Source organism: Psittacula echo (genome assembly GCF_963264785.1).
Source record: "Psittacula echo genome assembly, chromosome: Z".
In the NCBI taxonomy this organism is placed as follows: Eukaryota; Metazoa; Chordata; class Aves; order Psittaciformes; family Psittacidae; genus Psittacula; species Psittacula echo.
Genome location: NC_137742.1, coordinates 103,036,349 through 103,055,808, shown reverse-complemented (window position 1 = coordinate 103,055,808; position 19,460 = coordinate 103,036,349). Strand labels below are relative to the sequence as shown.

Sequence of the window (19,460 nt, the reverse complement as noted above, 5' to 3'; positions counted from 1 at the left end):
GTCCCCCCAAAAGGACGGAGGATGCGGGATGATGATGCTAACTGTGGGCCCCCCCTCAAAGGATGGAGGATGTGGGATGCACGGCACTGATAGTGCCAACTGTGGTCCAAAGTGCCAGGATCCACATTGCCACGGGGCTGGCCCCTTCCCGCCACCCCTTTTTATCCCTTCTCCATCATCCCCAGGCTGCCATCCGGAGGGAAGGAGCGTGAGGAAGAGGGTGGTGGGGGAGAGCGGCTAATTAAGAAGCATCGTTAGTGGTTCTCCTCTCCTCCACACGCTACAAGCAGATTCCCGGGGGGATTATGCCACTTGGAAAGACTAATTAAACCACAAAGCAGAGAGGCGATGGGAGGGGATGAGAAACGCCGAGGGCGGGGAGCGGGGGGAAGCAAATGGAATCGTGATCCCTGGATGCTCAGGGGGGGTATCCAGGTGCTCCCCATCGCCATGTCCCCCCCCCCCCCCCCCCCGCCTCACTGTGTCAGCCCCTCCACTGTGACCCCGCAGCACGGGGGTTAACTGAGCGTGGGTTATTGTCTGGCAGCGCCTCGCTCGCAGCGTGACGCCCCGAGACAGGGAGGTAATTAGAGCAGAGCCTGGCACGCACAATGAGCCTTAATGCAGGCGGCAGAGGTGGCGGGGATGGGGCGGGGGGGAATGACAACACCCTTTGTGCAGGCTGTGGTGACCTTGGGACTGTCCCCAGCAGCCAGGGACATGAGACTAGGACCGGCATTGGATGGGGAAGGGATGCGGGGTGATAAGGGATGCTGCCTTCCTGCTCCTATAGCCGCTAAACAGAAAATGCAATGGAAAATGATCACTTTTAAACCCAACTTGACTTGCTGGAGGTCATACCCCTAATTGCCAGACCCTGTGGGGTTTCTTGTCACCCTTGCCATGGGGTCCATCCCCAGCTGATGTGGGTGATGGAAGGGAGCAAGCTTCATCCCAGTGCTGGGATGGGGGGCTGATGGAAGATTGATGAGGGCTCGCGGGGAGGCTGGGATGCTCATGGGCTGACCTCTGGTTTATGGCCGTTATCAAAGGCCTGTTGGATTTCCATGGGTAATTAATAGGTAACCTATCAGCACTGCTCCAGCTTCAGCACCCTTTCTGCTGGTGCCCCCCCGCATAACCCCTGCAGACCCTCACTCTTTCCAGCCCGTCTTTGGACACGCTGGGTGCAGGAGGATGCTCCAGCGGATGCATTCTCCTGCATGTACTGGTGCCAGCTGGGACCCTGCGGGCACAGTGGTACCCACTAAGGGTCTTGGGGTGGGGAGACAGCAGGGACCCCCCCCCCATCCTCTGCGGGCTCCCTGCCATCCCTTAATGCCTCTCTTGGTGTTTGTCTCTTTGCCTTCCAGCAAGAAGCAGGGTCTCGGGGCAGCAGCAGCAGCAGCGGCCGTGAGCGCCTCATCTCGGAGCCCCCCCTCTCTCAGGAGAAAGCGGGGGGCCCCACCGTCCCCTCCCATCTCCTGGGGACACCCTACTCCTTCGGGCTGCCCCCCAGCTCCGTGGTCCAGGACTCCCGCTTCCCACCTCTCAAGTGAGTCCAGCGGCAATGGATGGGGAAGGGCTTGCGGGATGCAGGTATCCCCTGCGAGCTCTGGTCCTGTTGAGCATCCTGACGGGGTGACATCCCCATGGGGGCACAGGCTGGGATGTGACCATCTCCCTGCTCCCCACAGCCTGCAACGGCCGGTCCACCACGTGGTGCCTCCGAGCGCGGTCACCGAGGATTACCTGCGCAGCTTCCGTCCCTACCACACCGCCGAGGACCTCCGCATGTCCTCCCTGCCACCCCTCGGCCTGGACCCGGCTGCTGCTGCTGCTTACTACCACCCCAGCTACCTGACACATCACCCCTTCCCGCACCCTGCCTTCAGGTGAGCATCACAGGGAAGGATGGTTGGGCTGCACTTAAGGGCATCTTGGGGCTCTCCAGACCCGTCTCCGAGCACAGGGCAGCCCACATCCAGCTTGATGGGAAGGGAATTGGGGCTTTCTTCCTAACTCCGTGTGATGCATCCCTCTGAGCATCCCTGTCTCCCCAGGATGGACGAGTCGTACTGCCTGTCAGCGCTGCGGTCCCCGTTCTACCCGCTGCCAGCGCCGGGCTCGCTGCCACCCCTGCACCCCTCGGCCATGCACCTGCACCTCTCCGGGGTACGGTACCCCCCCGAGCTCTCACACTCTTCCCTCTCTGCCCTGCAGTCCGAGCGCATCTCCAGCCTCGCCGCAGAGAGGTACGGAGGGGTGATGGCTGGGACAGGGGATGGATAGGGCGCTCCAAGGGATGCCGACACCCATCCGGGGGGTGTTTGGGGTTGGGATTTTCCTGTTGGGCTTCTCTTCGCAGGCTGCAAATGGATGAGGAGCTGCGGCAGAGGGAGCGGGAGCGCGAGCGGGAGCGGGAGAAGGAGCGGGAGCGAGAAGCCGACCGAGAGCGGGAGAAGGAGCGCGAACGGGAGCGGGAACGTGAGAAGGAGCTGGAGCGGGAGCGGGAGAAGGAGCGCGAACGGGAGCTGGAGAGGCAGCGGGAGCGCGCCCGGGAGAAGGAGCTGAGCATGGTGAAAGCCATGGAAGGGCCATTCCTCCCTGTGGCTGAGCTGCACGGGCTGCGGGGACACCCGGCCGAGGAGCGGGGCAAGCCAGCAGAGCCACTGGTACCCATCAGACCAGGTACAGCATCCCTAAGGGTGACACTGGGGGGGATGCCACATCGGCACAGCTCGCCACGGTCCCTTTCCCCCTCCAGATGGCAAAGCTGAGGGGGTCGGTGGCCCCGGGAGGTGGCTGGGGATGGAGCCGGGCTGCCAGCTCCCTGTGCCAACAGCCCAGCTGCCGCGGCTCTCGGGGAGGTGGCGCGGTGCCGGTGCCATCTGACTCGGTCCGGTGTGGATGGGAGCCCAGTGCCGGGCATGCCCAGCAGCAGGGATGGCAGGGAGGGAGCACCGGGCTTTGGCTGGTGGCTGCCCCACAGCTCTGCCCGTATTGATGCTTGGGGGATGCTCTGCACACCCCATAATTCCCTGATAACCAGCAGTGTGGTCCCCCCTTTGCATGCCCTGACTCTCCGGTACCCCTTTTCCAACGCAGAGAAACTGAAGGACTCGGGGCTGCCGACACCAAAGCCTATCCAGCACCCGCTGCACCCACCACCGGCCTCCCACCACCCCGTGCCCAGCCTCATCCCCAACCACAACGTGTTCCCCCTGCCGGGAAGCAGCGCGGCCACGGCGCTGCTCATCCATCGCACCAACGAGGAGGAGAAGTGGCTGGCGCGGCAGCGCCGGCTGCGCCAGGAGAAGGAAGATCGGCAATCCCAGGTCTCAGAGTTCCGGCAACAAGTGCTGGAGCAGCACCTCGACATGGGGCGCGTGCCGAGCCAGCCTGAGCCCGAGCATCGCCCTGAGCATCCCAGGTAGGGATGCTGCATCAGGCATGGAGCTTCCCACCCCAAACCGTAGCTGCGTTTTCCCCCCTCACAGCCTATATGTAAAACCTATACATCTACAAACATATCTATATAACACCTACAGGGTTTTTTGCTGTTACCCCACTGCTGTGCCTGCCCCATTAGCCAGCTCTTCCCTCCCCATTAGGTACCCAGCATCCATCACAGTGCCCCCCGCACATCCCTGCTGCGCTCAGCCGGTGCCAGCAGGTCCCCGCCGCACGGTGCCAGCCAGGCCGGCTGTGCTGGCAGCGCCGGGCATCACCGGTGCCCGACATCTGCGCGGCGGCAGGCAGCGAGCCCGGGAGGTGGCCACGGGCCAGCAGCGAGTGGCCAGGAGCTGCCCAGGCACCGGCACCGCTAATTGAAGCTCCCCACTGTGTGGTGGACCCAGGCAATGGGATGCCCTGTTTTTGGGGGGGGTGGCACATGCCCCAAAGCCATGTGGTGTTGCTGGGGGACAGAGCGGTGTGGCTGCACCCCCTGGTTGGTTTGCTGGGCTGTTAAGCAGTGCAGGTGCATCCAGCCAGCTCTGCCGCCGGCTCCTTTTGTTATTTTTGGGTATCCAGGGGATTAAAGTGGCTCATAGAGGATAATAAGGAGCGGATCATGGGGCGGCACACAGGCGAGTGCCTGTCACAGCATCCCTTCCCCATACACTCCTTCCATCCCAAACTGCAGAGGAGAGACAAGGTCACCCCGAAACACCTGCAGATGGGGTTACTGCATCCTTATCCTCATCCCCATCCTCATGAGGACGTCCCCACCCCCATTCTCATCCTTGTCCTCATCCCCATTCTCATCCCCATCCCCACATCCCTATCCCCATCCCCATCCTGGGGCTGATGAGGACCAGTCCCAGCAGGGCAGGCCACGCTTCCCACCTGCAGTGACAAGGTGCCGGATGGCAGCACGGAGCTGATCTCGCTTCTCCCTGCACAGAGGTCCGGGGCGGTGGAGCGGAAAAGCGTTAAATGCACAGCTTGGGCACATGAAATATTTATCCTGCTAACGGGCTGGCTCCATCCTGGCTGTCGGAGGAGGGCTGCACCAAGGCACTGCCATTGCACAGCAGGGCTGCGCTAGCCCCAAGTGGCTCTCTTGTCCCCATGGTGGGCAGCCCTGCATCCTGGGGATGCAGTCGCATCCCTGCTCAACCCACACAGCCGTAACTCTGTCCCCCATCCCTCTGGGAGCTGGCACAGGAGGAGGATGCGTGTGGCAGCCCCAGTGCACAAACCCCTCCTGGGTGGCCCTAACTTATGTTTCACCCCAAAAAGCAGCTCAGTGTTGGTGTGTGACTGGCTCTCCAGCAGCACTAGCAGCCTCTCTCATCCTCTCCTCTCTCCACAGGTCAGGATCCAGCCGCCATGAGCCAAGCAGCCGGGAGCCAGGGCAGCACTTCGGTGGGCCCCCACCACTCATCTCGCCCAAGCCCCAGCATCACCCGGTCACCACTTCCCTCTGGAATCCCGTCTCACTGATGGAGACCCCCCCTGATCCACCCCGGCGCCTCCCAGAGCCTCACACCCTCCATGGCCACCCAGCTCCCTTCGAGCCCAGCCGTCAGGGCATCCCACTGGTGAAGGTGGAGAGGGTCTTCTGCCCGGATAAGCTGGAGGAGGCGACGAGGAAGAGGGATGCTCTGGAGAAATACCCTCCAGGACGGGAGCCCAGCGCTGCGGAGCACGGGAGCTTCACCCATGCCCCTTTCCTAGCCGAGCTGGAGAAGTCCACACAGAGCATCCTGAGCCAGCAAAGGCCCCCGGCCACCCCCTTCACTGATGCCACCAAGCCCAGCTCGCCCTACCGAGCCCCCCAGCCCCGCGCCCAGGACCCCATGTACATCTATGACGAGTTCGTACAGCAGCACCGCAGGCTGGTCAGCAAACTGGACCTGGAGGAGCGCCGGCGGCGGGAGGCCCGGGAGAAAGGTGAGGTGCCCGGTTGGAATCGTGCCGGGGACCCCCCGTATACCAGCACTGGGACCTGGTGGTGGTGATGGGGCAGCCGGTGGGTCTCCCGGGAACGCCGTCATCCCGCGATGTGAATGCTCCGGCAAGCCGGACAGCGCGGTAAATCCTCTGCTCTAGACATGCCCAATTAATAAATGATGAACTGAGGCTAATAAGCAGCCTTTAAATATTAATGGGAATGTGTGAGCGGGGATAAGAACAGCGGTGAGGAGGAGATGGAAGGCTTGGAGAGGCTCAGCCGCAGCATCCCCGTGGCTGTGCCCCATTAACCTGCCTGTTGAGCACCCCAGCAGCTGTCCCAAAGCGATGCTGAGCGGGGATGCAGGGGTGGGTGATGCTCTCCAGGGTACCACAGCTGGTGGAGGGGGAGTAGGGTTCTGTTGGGTTACACTCCCTGCCCTGTGGGACCCCCATTGGAACCCACTGCATGTACCCAGCATCCTGCATTGCTGCACCACCAGTGGGGTCCCAGTGTGTTCCCATGGTCCCAGCAGATTCCCAGGGATCCCAGCAGGATGCCATGGTCTCCCCAGTCTCAGCCCAGCCTCTCCCCATCCCCAGGTTACTACTATGATCTGGACGACTCCTGTGATGACAGTGATGAGGAGGAGGTGCGGGCACATCTCCGCTGCGTGGCCGAGCAGCCCCCATTGAAGCTGGACACGTCCTCCGAGGTACCAATGGCCCTCACTGTGCCCTGTCCCTGCTGTCCCCCAGGGGGGCAGCCCCTCCTCGGGCATCAGTGACCAGTGCTGTGGTGCTGCCACCATCCCCAGCCTGCTGCAGAGGCAGCAGGGGGTTATGGATGAGGATGGGGACAGGGATGGGAGTGGGGATGGAAACAGAGGTGGGGATGGGGACAGGGATGAAGATGAAGATCGGGATGAGGATGGGGATAGATACAGGAATGGAAATGGGGATGGAGGTGGGGATGGGGACAGGAGTGGAGATGGCGATGAGGATGGCAATGGGGACAGGGATGAGGATGGAGACAGGAATGTAAGTGGGGACAAGTATGGGGATGAAGATGAGGATGGAGATCAGGATGAGGGTGGAGTTGGGAATGCACATGTGGACGGGGACAGGGATGAGGATGAGGAAGAGCGTGGAAATGGAGGTGAGGATGGGGACAGAAATGGGATGGGAATGAGGATAGAGACGAGGATGGCAATTGGGACAGGGATGAGAATGGGAAAGGGGACAGGAATGAGAATGGGTATAGAAATGGAGGTGAGGATAAGGACAAGGATGGGAATGGAGACAGGAATGGAGATAGGAAAGGGGATGGGTATAGGAATGGAAGTGAGGATAAGGATGAGGATGGAGATGAGGATGGGAATGGAGACAGGAATGGAGGTGGGGATAGAGACAGGAATGAGGATGGGGAAGGGGACAGGGATGAGGATGGGGATGGAGATGAGGGTGGGCGCAGGGATGGAGGTGGGGATGAGGCTGGGTACCACTCCAGTGGTGACCCTGCTCTGCTCTCCCCCTCGGCGCCCCAGAAGCTGGAGTTCCTGCAGCTCTTCGGGCTGACCACGCAGCAGCAGAAGGAGGAATTGCTGAGCCAGAAGCGGCGCAAACGCCGGCGGATGCTGCGGGAGAGGAGCCCCTCGCCTCCGACGGTGCAGAACAAGCGCCGCACGCCCTCCCCGCGCCTCCCGCTCTCCACCCGGTACAGCCCGGACGAGATGAACAACAGCCCCAACTTCGAGGAGAAGAAGCGCTTCCTCACCATCTTCAACCTCACGCACATCAGTGCCGAGAAGAGGAAAGGTAACAGCCATGCCCCGCGCACGCTGGGGACCAACTCTGACCGGGGGCTCCCCATTCCCTGGTTTGGGGGGTGCTGCGGAGGGGTCCTGCCTGGGGCTTTGAGCTTGCTCTACTGAGCAGAGGCTACACTAAACCTCAGCTTCCCATGCCGCAGACAAAGAGAAGCTGGTGGAGATGCTCCAGGCCATGAAGCAGAAGACCACGCCGGCTGCTGTGGTGGTGAAGAGCTCCCCACGGGACAGCCCCAGCGGCCCCGCCACTGGTGAGCATCCTTGGTGTTATTCCCTGGGTCTGGGCTGGAGGGGAGCATCCCTGTGGGCACGGCTTTGCCTTGTTGAGGAGCACGGAGCCCTGACTGCTCCTTCTCTGCCCAAAGAGCCGCCGGTGCCGCCGCTCCTGCTGGATCCGGATAAACCCATGGGCATCGCCATGTCCGTGCCGGAGGGGCAGAAGACATCAGAGCCGGGCAGGTTAGACCAGCTGAGACCACAGGAGCTACCAAGGGCTAAGGAGATGGGTGCTGCACCGGCAGAGAAGCCACGGCTGAGTGATGGGCACCCGGGGAAGAAGGGGCTGAGCATCCTCAGCTACGTCAGGGGTCCGCTGCCCAAGGACATCCCGGTGCCGCTGTCCCACAGCATGAATGGCAAGAGCAAGCCCTGGGAGCCATTCATTGCTGAGGAGTTTGCCCATCAGTTCCATGAATCCGTGCTGCAGTCCACCCAGAAGGCGTTGCAGAAGCACAAAGGTAAGGGCAGGGATGTGGGAAGCTGGTTGGGTACCACTGGGGTGACATCCATATGGGATAGGGGGTCTGCCTTGTCGCCCCCACTGGGGTTTGGCACCACTGAGGGCACAAAATCCAGTGGAAACCTCGTTGCTGGAGCATCCCTGAAGCTCATTGATGAAGCTAAGGGTAAGGCAGTGGGATCCCAGCAGGACAGTATGCTTCCAGTGCTTGAAGGGGGCCTACGGGAAAGCTGGAGGGGGACTTTATACTAGGAACAGGCCAAGGGGAATGGCTTTAACCTGCCAGAGGGGAGGCTGAGATGAGCTCTTAGGCAGGAGCTCTTCCCTGTGAGGGTGCTGAGGCGCTGGCACAGGGTGCCCAGAGAAGCTGTGGCTGCCCCATCCCTGGCAGTGTTCAAGGCCAGGTTGGACACAGGGGCTTGGAGCAAGCTGCTCCAGTGGAAGGGGTCCCTGCCCGTGGCAGGGGTTGGAGCTGGAGGAGCTTTAAGGTCGCTTCCAACTCAAACAAGTCGATGGTTCTATAACACAGCTCCATGCCCCAAACTCATGCATCTCAGTGAGTGAGGAAAACAAAGTTATTCCAGTGTGCAGGGGGTGATGAAAACCCATGGAAGATGCTGCAGACCCCCTCAAAAGGGCCTAGGAGAAAGAAAATAAGTACCTTGAGGGGATCATCTTTCTCAGTGGAGGGCAGCTCTGGGATGGGGGACACACAAGGGGAGCAGGTTGGGAATACCAGGAATGGGTTGGAGCTGACACTTGGTACCCACAGGGGGGACAGCGGAGCAGAACCACAAGCTCGATGCCTCCATCCACTACAACATCCCTGAGCTGCAGGCCTCCAGCCGCCTGGCTGCCCCCTCGCACAATGGCACAGCCGAGGGGCCGATGCCACACCGGGCATTGCCCCCGCTGCCCCACGACTCAGCATCCGAGGAAGAGGAGGAAGAGGAGGAGGAGGAGGAGCAGGAAGAAGAGGAGGAAGAGTACCCCAGGCCCAAGTGGCAAGGGATCGAGGCAATTTTTGAAGCTTACCAGGAACACATAGAAGGTAGGGGTTGGGAACAGGGGGTAAACCCCACTTTGTGCCTCAGTCTCTCCTTGGGTGAAATCACTCCGTGCCCATAGCAGGCAGCTCCAGCTGCTGCTGGGATGGGCTGGGAAGCACTGGTGGTTCCCAGCAGTGCAGGAGCAGCATGAAAACATGAGGCACTGTTGAAAATTGATGTATATGTGAAAAATTCATGCATTTACACTGCCCAGTGTCCTCCCAGCAGGACCTGGAGGCTCCCCGCGGGCAGTGTGAGGACCAGGGATGCTCTGGGATGCTGGAGGCATCCTCCGTGGTACCCTGGTCCTGCGCTGTGCATGGAGCCGAAGGAATCAGCGCTCACCCCTTGTCCTTTGGGCTTTGCAGAACAAAACCTGGAGCGCCAAGTGCTGCAGACCCAGTGCCGGCGGCTGGAGGCCCAGCACTACAGCCTGAGCCTGACGGCAGAGCAGCTTTCGCACAGCATGGCGGTGAGTGATGAGCTCCCATAACACACCGGTACCCTTCAGTGCCACCATTCTGTGTCCCCATAGAGACACCCAGCATCCCCATGCAGGCACCCTGCATCCACATACAGGCAGCCTGCATCCTCATATAGGTACCCTGCACCACCATACAGGCACCCAGCATCCCCATACAGGCACCCAGCATCCCCATACAGGCACCCTTCATCCCCATACAGGCACCCTGCACCCACATACAGGCACCCTTCATCCCCATATAGGCACCCAGCATGCCCATACAGGCACCCTGCATCCTCATATAGGCACCCTACACGCACATACAGGCACCCTGCATCCCCATATAGGCACCCAGCATCCCCATACAGGCACCCTGCATCCTCATATAGGCACCCTACATGCACATACAGGCACCCTGCATCCCCATACAGGTGCCCAGCATCCCCATACAGGCACCCTACACACACATACAGGCACCCTTCATCCCCATATAGGCACCCAGCATGCCCATACAGGCGCCCAGCATCCCCATACAGGCACCCTTCATCCCCATACAGGCACCCTGCACCCACATACAGGCACCCTTCATCCCCATATAGGCACCCAGCATGCCCATACAGGCACCCTGCATCCTCATATAGGCACCCTACACGCACATACAGGCACCCTGCATCCCCATATAGGCACCCAGCATCCCCATACAGGCACCCTGCATCCTCATATAGGCACCCTACATGCACATACAGGCACCCTGCATCCCCATACAGGTGCCCAGCATCCCCATACAGGCACCCTACACACACATACAGGCACCCTTCATCCCCATATAGGCACCCAGCATGCCCATACAGGCGCCCAGCATCCCCATACAGGCGCCCAGCATCCCCATACAGGCACCCTGCATCCTCATGGGGCAGCCAGGCGAGCCCAGCGCCCCATAAATGATCCCATTCTTGTGCCTTCCTGCCCTGACTCCTTCTTCTCCTTAATTCCTGCAGGAATTAAGGACCCAGAAGCAGAAGATGGTCTCGGAGCGCGAGCGCCTGCAAGCCGAGCTGGATCACCTGCGGAAGTGCCTTGCCTTGCCTGCAATGCAGTGGTCTAGGGGTTATTTCAAGGGGTATCCCAGGTGACGCTCCTTTGGGGATAAACCGAACATATAGTCTAGAAATAATAATCTATTTTATTACCTTGAATATTTAATATTTTTCACTGGGAGGTTTGAAGCTAAAAAAAAAAAAAAAAAAAAAAAAAAAAAGAAAAAAAAATTTAAAAAAAATAAAAAAAAAAAAAAAGAAAAAAAAAAAGAACAATAATAAAAAAAGAACTGAAATGGAGAATGTGCCATGCATGAAGCAAAGGAGCACGGGGAGCCCACCCGATGCAGAGCAGATCCCATCTCATCCCTTGCCCTCTGCAAGAACCGGGCTCTCCTCTTGGGGGCCAGGGCACTGCAGCCCCCCCCCCCCCCTTTATTTTTCCACCCACCCCACACTTTATAGCGCTCATTTTTTGTTGTTTCCTTTTCTAAATGACAATTCCAAGACTCCACCGACAACACTAAAGCCGGAGGAGCCCCGTGGGGCTGGGTGCGGGATGGCCCCCCCCATTCCCCAGAGCCCCCCCTTTCCCGGGGCTTCCCATTGGAAATGCACTTGGCTATAAAACAATAAAGTCAATAAAGTGGTTGAAGGTACCTTTTTGTTCCTGTTTGGCGGGGAATGGGGCACCGAGGTGGGGTTAAACCTTGTCCGAGCCATCAGCCCCCCCCCCCCCCGAGTTTAGAAGCCAAGGAAAAAGGTGCTTCAGCCTCGTACTGTGTATATATATTAAAGAAAAGTTTTGTATGTTTTTATTACTTTAATTATTGTTATAAAAAGCTTGCCTTTTTGGTTTGTTGTTTTTTGTTTTTTTTTTTTTTTTTTATGTTTTTGCCTTTTTCTTTTTGCTTTTTTCCTCGCCCCTTTTTATTTTCTTTCTATTTTGGCAAAAGGATTGAACCGCTTTTAGTGTTTGTACTGCTGCTGGTCAGGACAGAAAAGATGCTGAAGTGTTTTAAAAGCATTTAAAAACCAGGCAAAACAAATCACCTTTTCCAGTGGGGGCAGGTTCTGTCCCTCTGGAGTCAGAGCTGAGCCCTTCCAATGCCTTCTCCTACCTGTTTTGGGGATATTTTTACCTTTTTTTGTTTAGCTTCTTTGTCTTTTTACCCATTTTCTTTGTTTCCTGGGTCTGTTTCTGGTCATAGCTCCATTGTGGGTATCACAGCTCCGGGTGCAGGCTCCATTTATCAAACCAATAACACAAATCAATTGCGCCAAGAGGATTGTTGGGGATAGGTGATGCTGGGGTGTCTTTATCCCCCCCAGAACACCAAGACAATCAGTAGGCAGTTTGGCCATGGGGAGATGGGGTTTGCCCATAGGGGCTTATGGCTTGCCATGGTGTTGGTGGCACCACCAACCTCCTCAGGCTGGGGCAGCAGTCTCAGCCTTGTCACCATTTGCAGCCACTTGCTCATCATCGCATGCCCCAGCTCCCCAGGGAGGCTTTTTTGTAAGATATAATAATAGTTATTTATTATTTTTCTCTTAATTCACCACGAGACAAGCTCACGTCTACGGGAAAAGGTGACCTCTGCTTTCTGCTTTAAATTCCCTTGTTGCACTCGCAAAGAAAGCATTAAAACACCCCCTGCTTTTATTCCCCTCTCCCTGCTCCCTGGTCTGCCATTGGCTTCACCAAATAAAAGAAAGCTGTGCGAGATTAAAGAGCAAAAAGCCCTTGTGACAGAAATTAGTTTAATCTTTCTTAAACCCCCGATTGCGTCGCCAGCCTCTGGCCTCGCTGCTGCCAACTCCGGGCTTCACAGTGAATTTTAACACAGCAAAATAACGCTGCTGCTCGACTCGCTTCTTCCCTTTCCCCTGTGCTGTGATGGGGAGGAAGCCAGGGATGGGAAATCATCAGCGATTTATCCCTCTCCTCCACTGCGCTGCGGTGGAGGAGCCTGGCTGGGCTGTAGCATCACTTCATAGCAGCTCCTGTATTCGTAGCAGCTCCCATACTGAGGCTTTTCCCCCCCATTTACCAGCCCAAAAATCACGTTTTTCGGAGCAATTCCTCAGTATTACTCCCCCAGGGCCATGGTGAGCGGTCGTGTTCGTACCTACCCTATGCAGAATTGATCTCAAGCAGATGTGCCAGAGCCCAGGAGGGCTGCAAGGAGGGAAAGGCAAGGCAGAGCCCGCTGGGGGCAGTTTAGATGCTGTGAAAAGAAAACAAAAACCCAAAAAAGGAGGAAAAAAAAAAAAAAAAAAAAAAGAAACAACCCCTAAACATGTTTCTAAGTGTACTTGTTTGACTTAATTGTAATGTAATATATTATTTGTTGAATGTAGTAATTAGGTATTTATGAATATATTGCTGTAATTTCTGAAAACATCCAAAAGAAACAAAGAAAATAAACTCTTCCACAACAACGGCAAAAGGATTCTTTCTCCCTCACTCACATACACGCTATGGGGAAGCTCTGAGCATCCTCACCTTGTCATCGTAGCCCCTTGCTGGCAGCCCTGGCTGCAGGCAGGGCACAGATGGCAGGCAGGAGCTGCCCAGATGCTCGGGGAAGGGCAGCGCTCGCCACCCTTTGGGTTGGAGCCGGCATTTCCCCTTCGTCCGGAATAATTACATCTGCCATCAACACAGCCCGACGCCAGGGAGGATCCTGCCCTTGCCTGTCGGTCTGCCGCAGGGGGAATGGGGCTGGAGCCAAAGGAGGAGAGCCGTGGGTTTTTCCATGGTTTAACCCGTGGATGCTCCGTGCGCGGAATGATGCCGTTCACGCGGCTGAAATCACTGTTTTTATTCCCTTTTTTCACATACACACACACGGTTTCAGGTTAAAACAAGAAGTCAGGCGTGATGTTACAAGGCAGCCTGGTACGGAGAGGGGAAAACCCTTTTCTTTTGTCCTCCTCCAAAGAGCAGCTGGATCTGCTTCCCCAGCAGACACCTCTCATTGCCCGCACATCTCTTCCCCTTTCCAAGGCTCTGAGAAAGACCCATGGCAAAGCAGCGCCTGGAAATGTACTGCTTTCAAGCCGGTGTGTGGCCTGTGCTGCCCTCAGAAGTTCCCTCTATGAAGTACACCCACTCTTGAGGGCGCAGAGATCCGCCCGGCCCCATTAGGCAGCAGCAGGGTAGCGCTGGCAAGCCACCACCTGCATTAAAGCAGATCTCTTAACCCCAAGAGGCCCACCTCTGAAGCGAGGAGCTCCTGTGCAGGGATGCTCCTGTTCCATCGCCAGCTCTGGAGCCATTCCCAGCCGGCTGGAAGGCTGCCTGCAAAGGGGGGGGTTTAGGCTGCTGAGGAGGCGCTGTATGGAGATGGGCGGCTTCGGATGTGTATAGGGAGATGGAGGCTTAGCCAGATGGAAGGACCAGGGGCAAGGTGTGGAGTCTGCTCCCTTCCACTGCCCTCTCCTGCAGGGTTTTGGGGCTGGCCTGGCTGGTACCTCAGAAATCCTGGGAATGGGCAGCCTCGCCAGGCTGAAGGTTAGTCCGGAGCTTGTACATGTGATCTAAGGCTTGTGTGAGGAAAGTACCGGTTGCGTTGATCTCCATCAAGGTTAAGTTGTCCAGCTAGAAGAGAAGAACAGTGGTATCTGTGGCAACAAGGGAGGACGAGGACCTCGGAAAGCAGCTCCGCAGCCCATGCTTCCCCTTCGGTTATTTGGGCTATTCCCAGCTGCCACCCCCCCCACCCCATCAAGCACAAGCACACGAGGTACAAGAGCGCCGTTTCCATACGGCACCGCGAGCTGCAACCAGCCCGTAAAGCGAGGTTTCAGCATATGCCTTGAGCTCCCAACTGCCGTACCCACAGCCCAGGGAGAAGGAAAAACATGCCCCAACCAGCGTTTCCAGGAGCAGCTCTCATCAGTCACAAGCCCACACAATCGCACGGCATCTGGAACGCTCCCAAGCACCGCGCTTGGCAAAGCCTTCGCCGCGCGTCCCCGCCGCACCTTGGCATGAACCTCCTGCTGCCTGACGAAGCTGTCTGCAGACAGCCGCAGCTTGGCTATCCGGGTGTCCCAGGTATCCTTCACCAGCGTGCGGATCTCGTCAGCCTTGGGGATGTTGTCTGAGGCGCTAAAGGAAGGGAGGGAACCGCATCAGAACAGGCGAGGGACTCGTATGTTATGTCACCGGTATAAGAAATGTTGGCAGCTCTTCAGCCCTCTGAGGCATAAGCAGAACAGTTTGCTATGGGGGTAGGGGGGGAAACACACCACCCTGCAAGTCAACACTCACATCCAGCCTGGTGCTTCTGCTGCTGGGATTTCTGGGATGGTTTATTTACCCGGGAATGCTCAGCTCTAATGCAGCATCTGGTTCTCGCTAGAATCCTTCTGCTCTTTAATTGCCCAGCTGGTACGAGGTGCAAGGAGGGCCAATAACCCGGCCAAAGTCACCAGCAGCCAGGGAATTGGAAGGACTCAGCTGTGATTAGAGCCCCGGCTCTGTGCTCTCGTGGCTCTATCAGAAAGTATTAAGTTGAAAGGGCTCCACGAGTTGTGCCACATCCTCCCATCGAGGCAATTCAGCGCCGCCATAAGGACCTTGAGAGATCAGCTCAATTCGCACGGGCAGAGCTGTCAGGGTTATTGTAGCGTGAGTGAAGGACTGCGTGCCAAGAGTGTCATCTCCAGAGGAAAAGCCAGTGCTTAAATGACCACCCCGCCATAATCGAGGGCTTAAAGTCAGAAGAGCCCGCGCTGAGCGAATACGAGCCAGCACATTTCACAAGTGAAATGCCTCAGCAGGCAGGAGTGCAGGCTCTGAATAGCCCTCGGTCTCCTGCTTCTGAGGATGAGGAAAAGAGGAGCTTTCCTCCTGCAGGAGAGCCAAGCAAGAAGCCTTGTGGGCTTTAGGCTGCCGAACAGATTGCAGCCATGGAACGTGTTGCTGATCCTCAAGGCCTCTACGCTCAGCTGCCGCTCAATAGCGCGGCACAGCCCCAATTATCAGGCCATGGAGCAAGCAAATCCATGAGGCACAAAGTTACCACGAGAGAGAACTGCTACAGCGAGAACTTGGCACGCCATGGAGCGAACCCCCATTAACTCTCACTTCCCCACCACCCTCTGGGGCTGCTGCCAACCAAAGCCTGTGCTGAGCGTGTGCTCGGGTGGAAACGGTGACAAGACGTTTCCTACTCACTAGTTCAACAGCAGCTTTGTGAGCTCCATGTAGTAGGGGCTGGGCATCCGAGTGAAGGTGTCCTCTTTGCGCTCCTGGTCCCGGATTTCCTCCAGCTTCCCTAACAATACAGGCAGGAACGGTCAGGCACTGACACAGCTTCAACGCTCGTTTCTACCCCCGTCAAGAAAACCCATGTGCTGTTTCTGCAGGACTCTTGAGGACAGGAAAAGGCTTCTGGAATGAAGCACACAGGGATGCTGGCATGGATACTGAAGCTGTGCGTAGCGTACACCATGCCGGAAGGCTGGATCTACCTCAGCTCCATCCCCAAGCCTGTCAGGAGATGTTCCCTGCAGCCACAGGGCACTGTCAGTAATGAGCGTTTCTGCCCTAGCATGAATACAGCAGGAGCACTTGATGCAAGTCTCCCTCTTCCTGCAGCTCTGTTAAGTGTTTACTTCTCCTGCCTCTCAGTTTCCCTTGAGACTACAAAAGGGAAGAAGGTGTCATCATTCTCACTTTTAAGAGTGAGAACCTCCCATTTCCGATGTGCTCGAGGAAGATCATTTCATGGAGTGAATGAGCTGGTGATTAACACACAAGTGTGCTCTCTAAGGTCTCCCTCCTCACACAGGGTCATCTGAGGTTCCCGAAGCTCTGTGAGGTCTGTTAAGTGCTGCTCAGAACACCCAGTCACCACTGGGGAATGCAAGTGTCAGGGCTGGGGATTCAATCTGTTCTTCCTGCTCACCAGAGGAACGTAAATACATGACTTAACGGGGAAGATTAAATCTCCTGTAAATATAAAGAATTCCAGCAGTGGGAAATCAGATCCTCCCTCAGACTTACTTTGTGTTGGTGGAATTAAGCTTCCCACTTAAACAGGGGAAGTTCAGGCTGGATATAAGGAACAAGTTCTTTACTAGGAGGGTGCTGAGGCGCTGGCACAGGGTGCCCAGAGGAGCTGTGGCTGCTCCATCCCTGTCAGTGTTAGAACGGGGCTTGGAGCAACCTGCTCTAGTGTGAGGCATCCCTGCCCATGGCAAGGGTCGGAACTGGGTGATCTTAAGGCCCTTTCCAACCCAAACCATTCCGTGATTCTATAATGGCGCAACACAGAGATTCTCATTGAACTTCTTCTTTCCACTGCACCCACTGGAGCCCAGCCCTGAGGCCTCATCCTTACCAACATCCATCCATTCCGGAGCAATCACCCGGCACTTCTGCCTCTGCTTCAGGTTGATGGCGAGCCAGACAGGCACTTCCACTGGCAAGCCGGGATTGAAAGGGCCCAGATCTCCCTGGAAGATGAACCAAGGACAACAGGAAGGGCTCGGACACGGCAGAACTCACCTGATAACGTGGCCTTGGCCACGACTACCCTCGACACACAGCCCCTGGGCTCAGGCTGAGCACCCAAGGATGCCAGTGACCCCCAGCCCTCAGCCAAGGCTCAGGGGGCTGCTGCCCCCCACCAGAGACATGGGCACAGCGCATCATCCCTCTCCTCCTCACCTCTGCTCTTCATCCCAACCCTCCATCCCTCCATCCCATCACAGCAGACCCCCAACCCCTCTCCCTGCTCCCAAACCCTGTTCCCAGCTTCCCACCCCTCAATCCCAATCCCCCAAACCCTACCCCACACCTAATCCCTGTCCATCAGCGCCCCAAACCCTGCCCCAAGCTCCCCCCATCCTCGACCCTCAAGTCCTGTCCTCCAGCCCCTCAGCCCCCAATCCCCCCCCCCCAGCCCCATGGCCGTGTCTCCAGCCCCGCAGCCCCTGCCCGCGCCCCTCCCCGCGGCCCCGCAGACCCCAATGAGATGGATCCGGTCAAGGCTGAAGTTGGGCACGATCGTCACCAGCTCCTTCTCGGCCAGGAACTCCACCTCGGCCGGCTCCATGGAGGCGGCAGCGGGGACGGCGATCGCGATCGGCACCGGGACCGGGATCGGGATCGGGATCGGAACCGAAGCGGCGTTGGGACCAGGACCTGACCGTCTTACGCGCCCGCCCTCCCTATTGGCTGAGCGCCGGTGAGGCCCCGCCCACAAAACGCCGTTTCCCGCCGCCCGATGAGTTTCGCGGTTTTAGCGTAGGGGCGGAGCCAGGCGGAGCTCGGAGCACGCTGATTGGCCTCCCCCAGACGGCAGATGGCCGGCGATTGGTTAACACAGAGACCGTGTGTACCCTCGCGCAGCGCCCCGGCCCCGCGGGGGGAGCGCTGGGTCGGTCGCAGTTGGACCAATCCCGGTGCCCCCCGGGTGGCGCTCGGCCAATCAGCGCTCAGCACTTGTTGCCAGAGCGCTGCGGGGCCTGCGGAGGCCCTGCCCTCATCCGCTGAGCGTGTGCGCGGCACCCGACACTGCCGCCCCCTGGTGGCCGGGAGGAGCAGCGCCCCTGCGTGGGGCCGGTTGCCGGGGGGTACCGGGGACTACCGGGGGGGGGGGGGGTCCTCCTGCGCGCCCACCAGCCTCCATCAGACCCGTTGTCCCTGTAAAGACCCCTCCATTCGTCAGCCCACGAACCCCTCCATCCATCCATCCATGCACCCACCCGTTCACCCACCAACCCACCCATCCATGCCTTCATCCGTCCATCCATGCCTTCATTCCTTCCTCCTCCATCCATCCTTCCTTCCATCCATCCATCCGTCCATCCTCTGTTCACTCATCCATACCTTAGAACAGCAATCAGCCCTCTTCTTGCTCTCTGTCCACACATCACATTATCCATCCCTCCCTCCCTTCCTCCACTTATCCTTCCCCCCATTCCTCCATCTCTCCCTCCATTCCTACATCCATCCCTTCATCCCTCCCTCCCTCCATTCAATCATCCATCCATCCCCCTCTATCCCTCCATTCATCCCTCCATCCACCCCCTCCATCCCTTCACCCATTCCTCCCCCCATCCTTCCCTCCATCCATCCCTTCCTCCCTCCATCTGCCCTGCAGGTCGCCATGGAAACCGAACACCCCCCCCCCCCCCCCAAATGCTGCCAGCTCCCCCCAGTCCCCCTCCCTAGCTGCCTTAGGCTCAGCCTTCGGACACCCATGGGCCCAACCCCAGCCCTTGGGGTGAGGATCACCCCGAGGGTACCCCCAGGCTGAGCTATGGGGCTGAACCTCGGTGCTGCCCCACACCGGGGGCTGCAGGAAGGGGTTTTGGGGGGGGTGTCTCTCCACTCCCCGTTAACGGAGCAGCCCCCGCGGCGCCACAGCTCCACGGGGCGCGCTGTAACCGGCTCCACTCGCGTGTCTTTTGCCATCTGCTGCTGTCATTAAAGAACGAGATTTCCATCTGCTTTCACACTCCCGCCTCTCCCGGTGCCGCCGCTCCCCAGGAACCAGCGCCCCCGGCTCCCTCCCGGGATGCGGCCGATGCTGCGGGACCATCAGGGCGGGATGCGGGCGATGTCCGAGCTCATTTGCAACCGGTTCCTTCGATCCGCTTGGACAACGGCGGGGGGGGGATCCCTTTGTGCTGCCCGGCATCACGGGGCGATGGTGACAACGGGTGGTTTTGGGGGTGCGGACCCTCGGGGCCTTTATTCACCAAGGGGGCCCCGCACGGTGCCACCCCCTTCCCTGTGCTTGTAGAAGAGACAAACCCCGGTCACCGGTGTCCAAACTCACCCATGCGATGGGCGCCCCGTGTATCGCTAAGGAGCTGGACCTGAACAACTCGCATCCCGGTGGAGCAGGGATGGTGCCCCCAGGATGCTCACGGTCAGCACTGGCTGCACGATGGTGCCCCCCCGCCCCGCCGTGC

The 19,460-nt window shown here is 58.3% G+C and overlaps 2 protein-coding genes across 2 annotated transcripts in view; one reads left to right on the top strand and one right to left on the bottom strand.

The window, feature by feature from the left end:
- The window catches only part of GSE1 (Gse1 coiled-coil protein), a 99,301-nt gene extending 86,315 nt beyond the window's left edge, over nucleotides 1–12,986 (top strand). The window contains exons 5-17 of the mRNA XM_080637865.1: nucleotides 1,374–1,555; nucleotides 1,698–1,895; nucleotides 2,064–2,255; nucleotides 2,369–2,691; nucleotides 3,109–3,433; nucleotides 4,820–5,400; nucleotides 6,004–6,116; nucleotides 6,948–7,218; nucleotides 7,358–7,480; nucleotides 7,595–7,966; nucleotides 8,741–9,019; nucleotides 9,386–9,489; nucleotides 10,479–12,986. Of these exons, the coding sequence (XP_080493991.1) occupies nucleotides 1,374–1,555; nucleotides 1,698–1,895; nucleotides 2,064–2,255; nucleotides 2,369–2,691; nucleotides 3,109–3,433; nucleotides 4,820–5,400; nucleotides 6,004–6,116; nucleotides 6,948–7,218; nucleotides 7,358–7,480; nucleotides 7,595–7,966; nucleotides 8,741–9,019; nucleotides 9,386–9,489; nucleotides 10,479–10,613 (3,198 nt within the window). The 3' untranslated portion in view covers nucleotides 10,614–12,986. The remainder of the gene's footprint in view (nucleotides 1–1,373; nucleotides 1,556–1,697; nucleotides 1,896–2,063; nucleotides 2,256–2,368; nucleotides 2,692–3,108; nucleotides 3,434–4,819; nucleotides 5,401–6,003; nucleotides 6,117–6,947; nucleotides 7,219–7,357; nucleotides 7,481–7,594; nucleotides 7,967–8,740; nucleotides 9,020–9,385; nucleotides 9,490–10,478) is intronic.
- A 785-nt stretch (nucleotides 12,987–13,771) lies between these two features.
- GINS2 (GINS complex subunit 2) lies at nucleotides 13,772–17,593 on the bottom strand (the record flags this gene model as incomplete). The annotated part of the gene is made up of 6 exons (XM_080638064.1): nucleotides 13,772–13,824; nucleotides 13,998–14,124; nucleotides 14,511–14,637; nucleotides 15,709–15,808; nucleotides 16,877–16,991; nucleotides 17,504–17,593. The coding sequence occupies 5 exons, from the start codon at nucleotides 17,591–17,593 to the stop codon at nucleotides 13,999–14,001; spliced, it is 558 nt and encodes a 185-aa protein (XP_080494190.1). The 3' UTR covers nucleotides 13,772–13,824; nucleotide 13,998.
- Nucleotides 17,594–19,460: the final 1,867 nt, after the last annotated feature.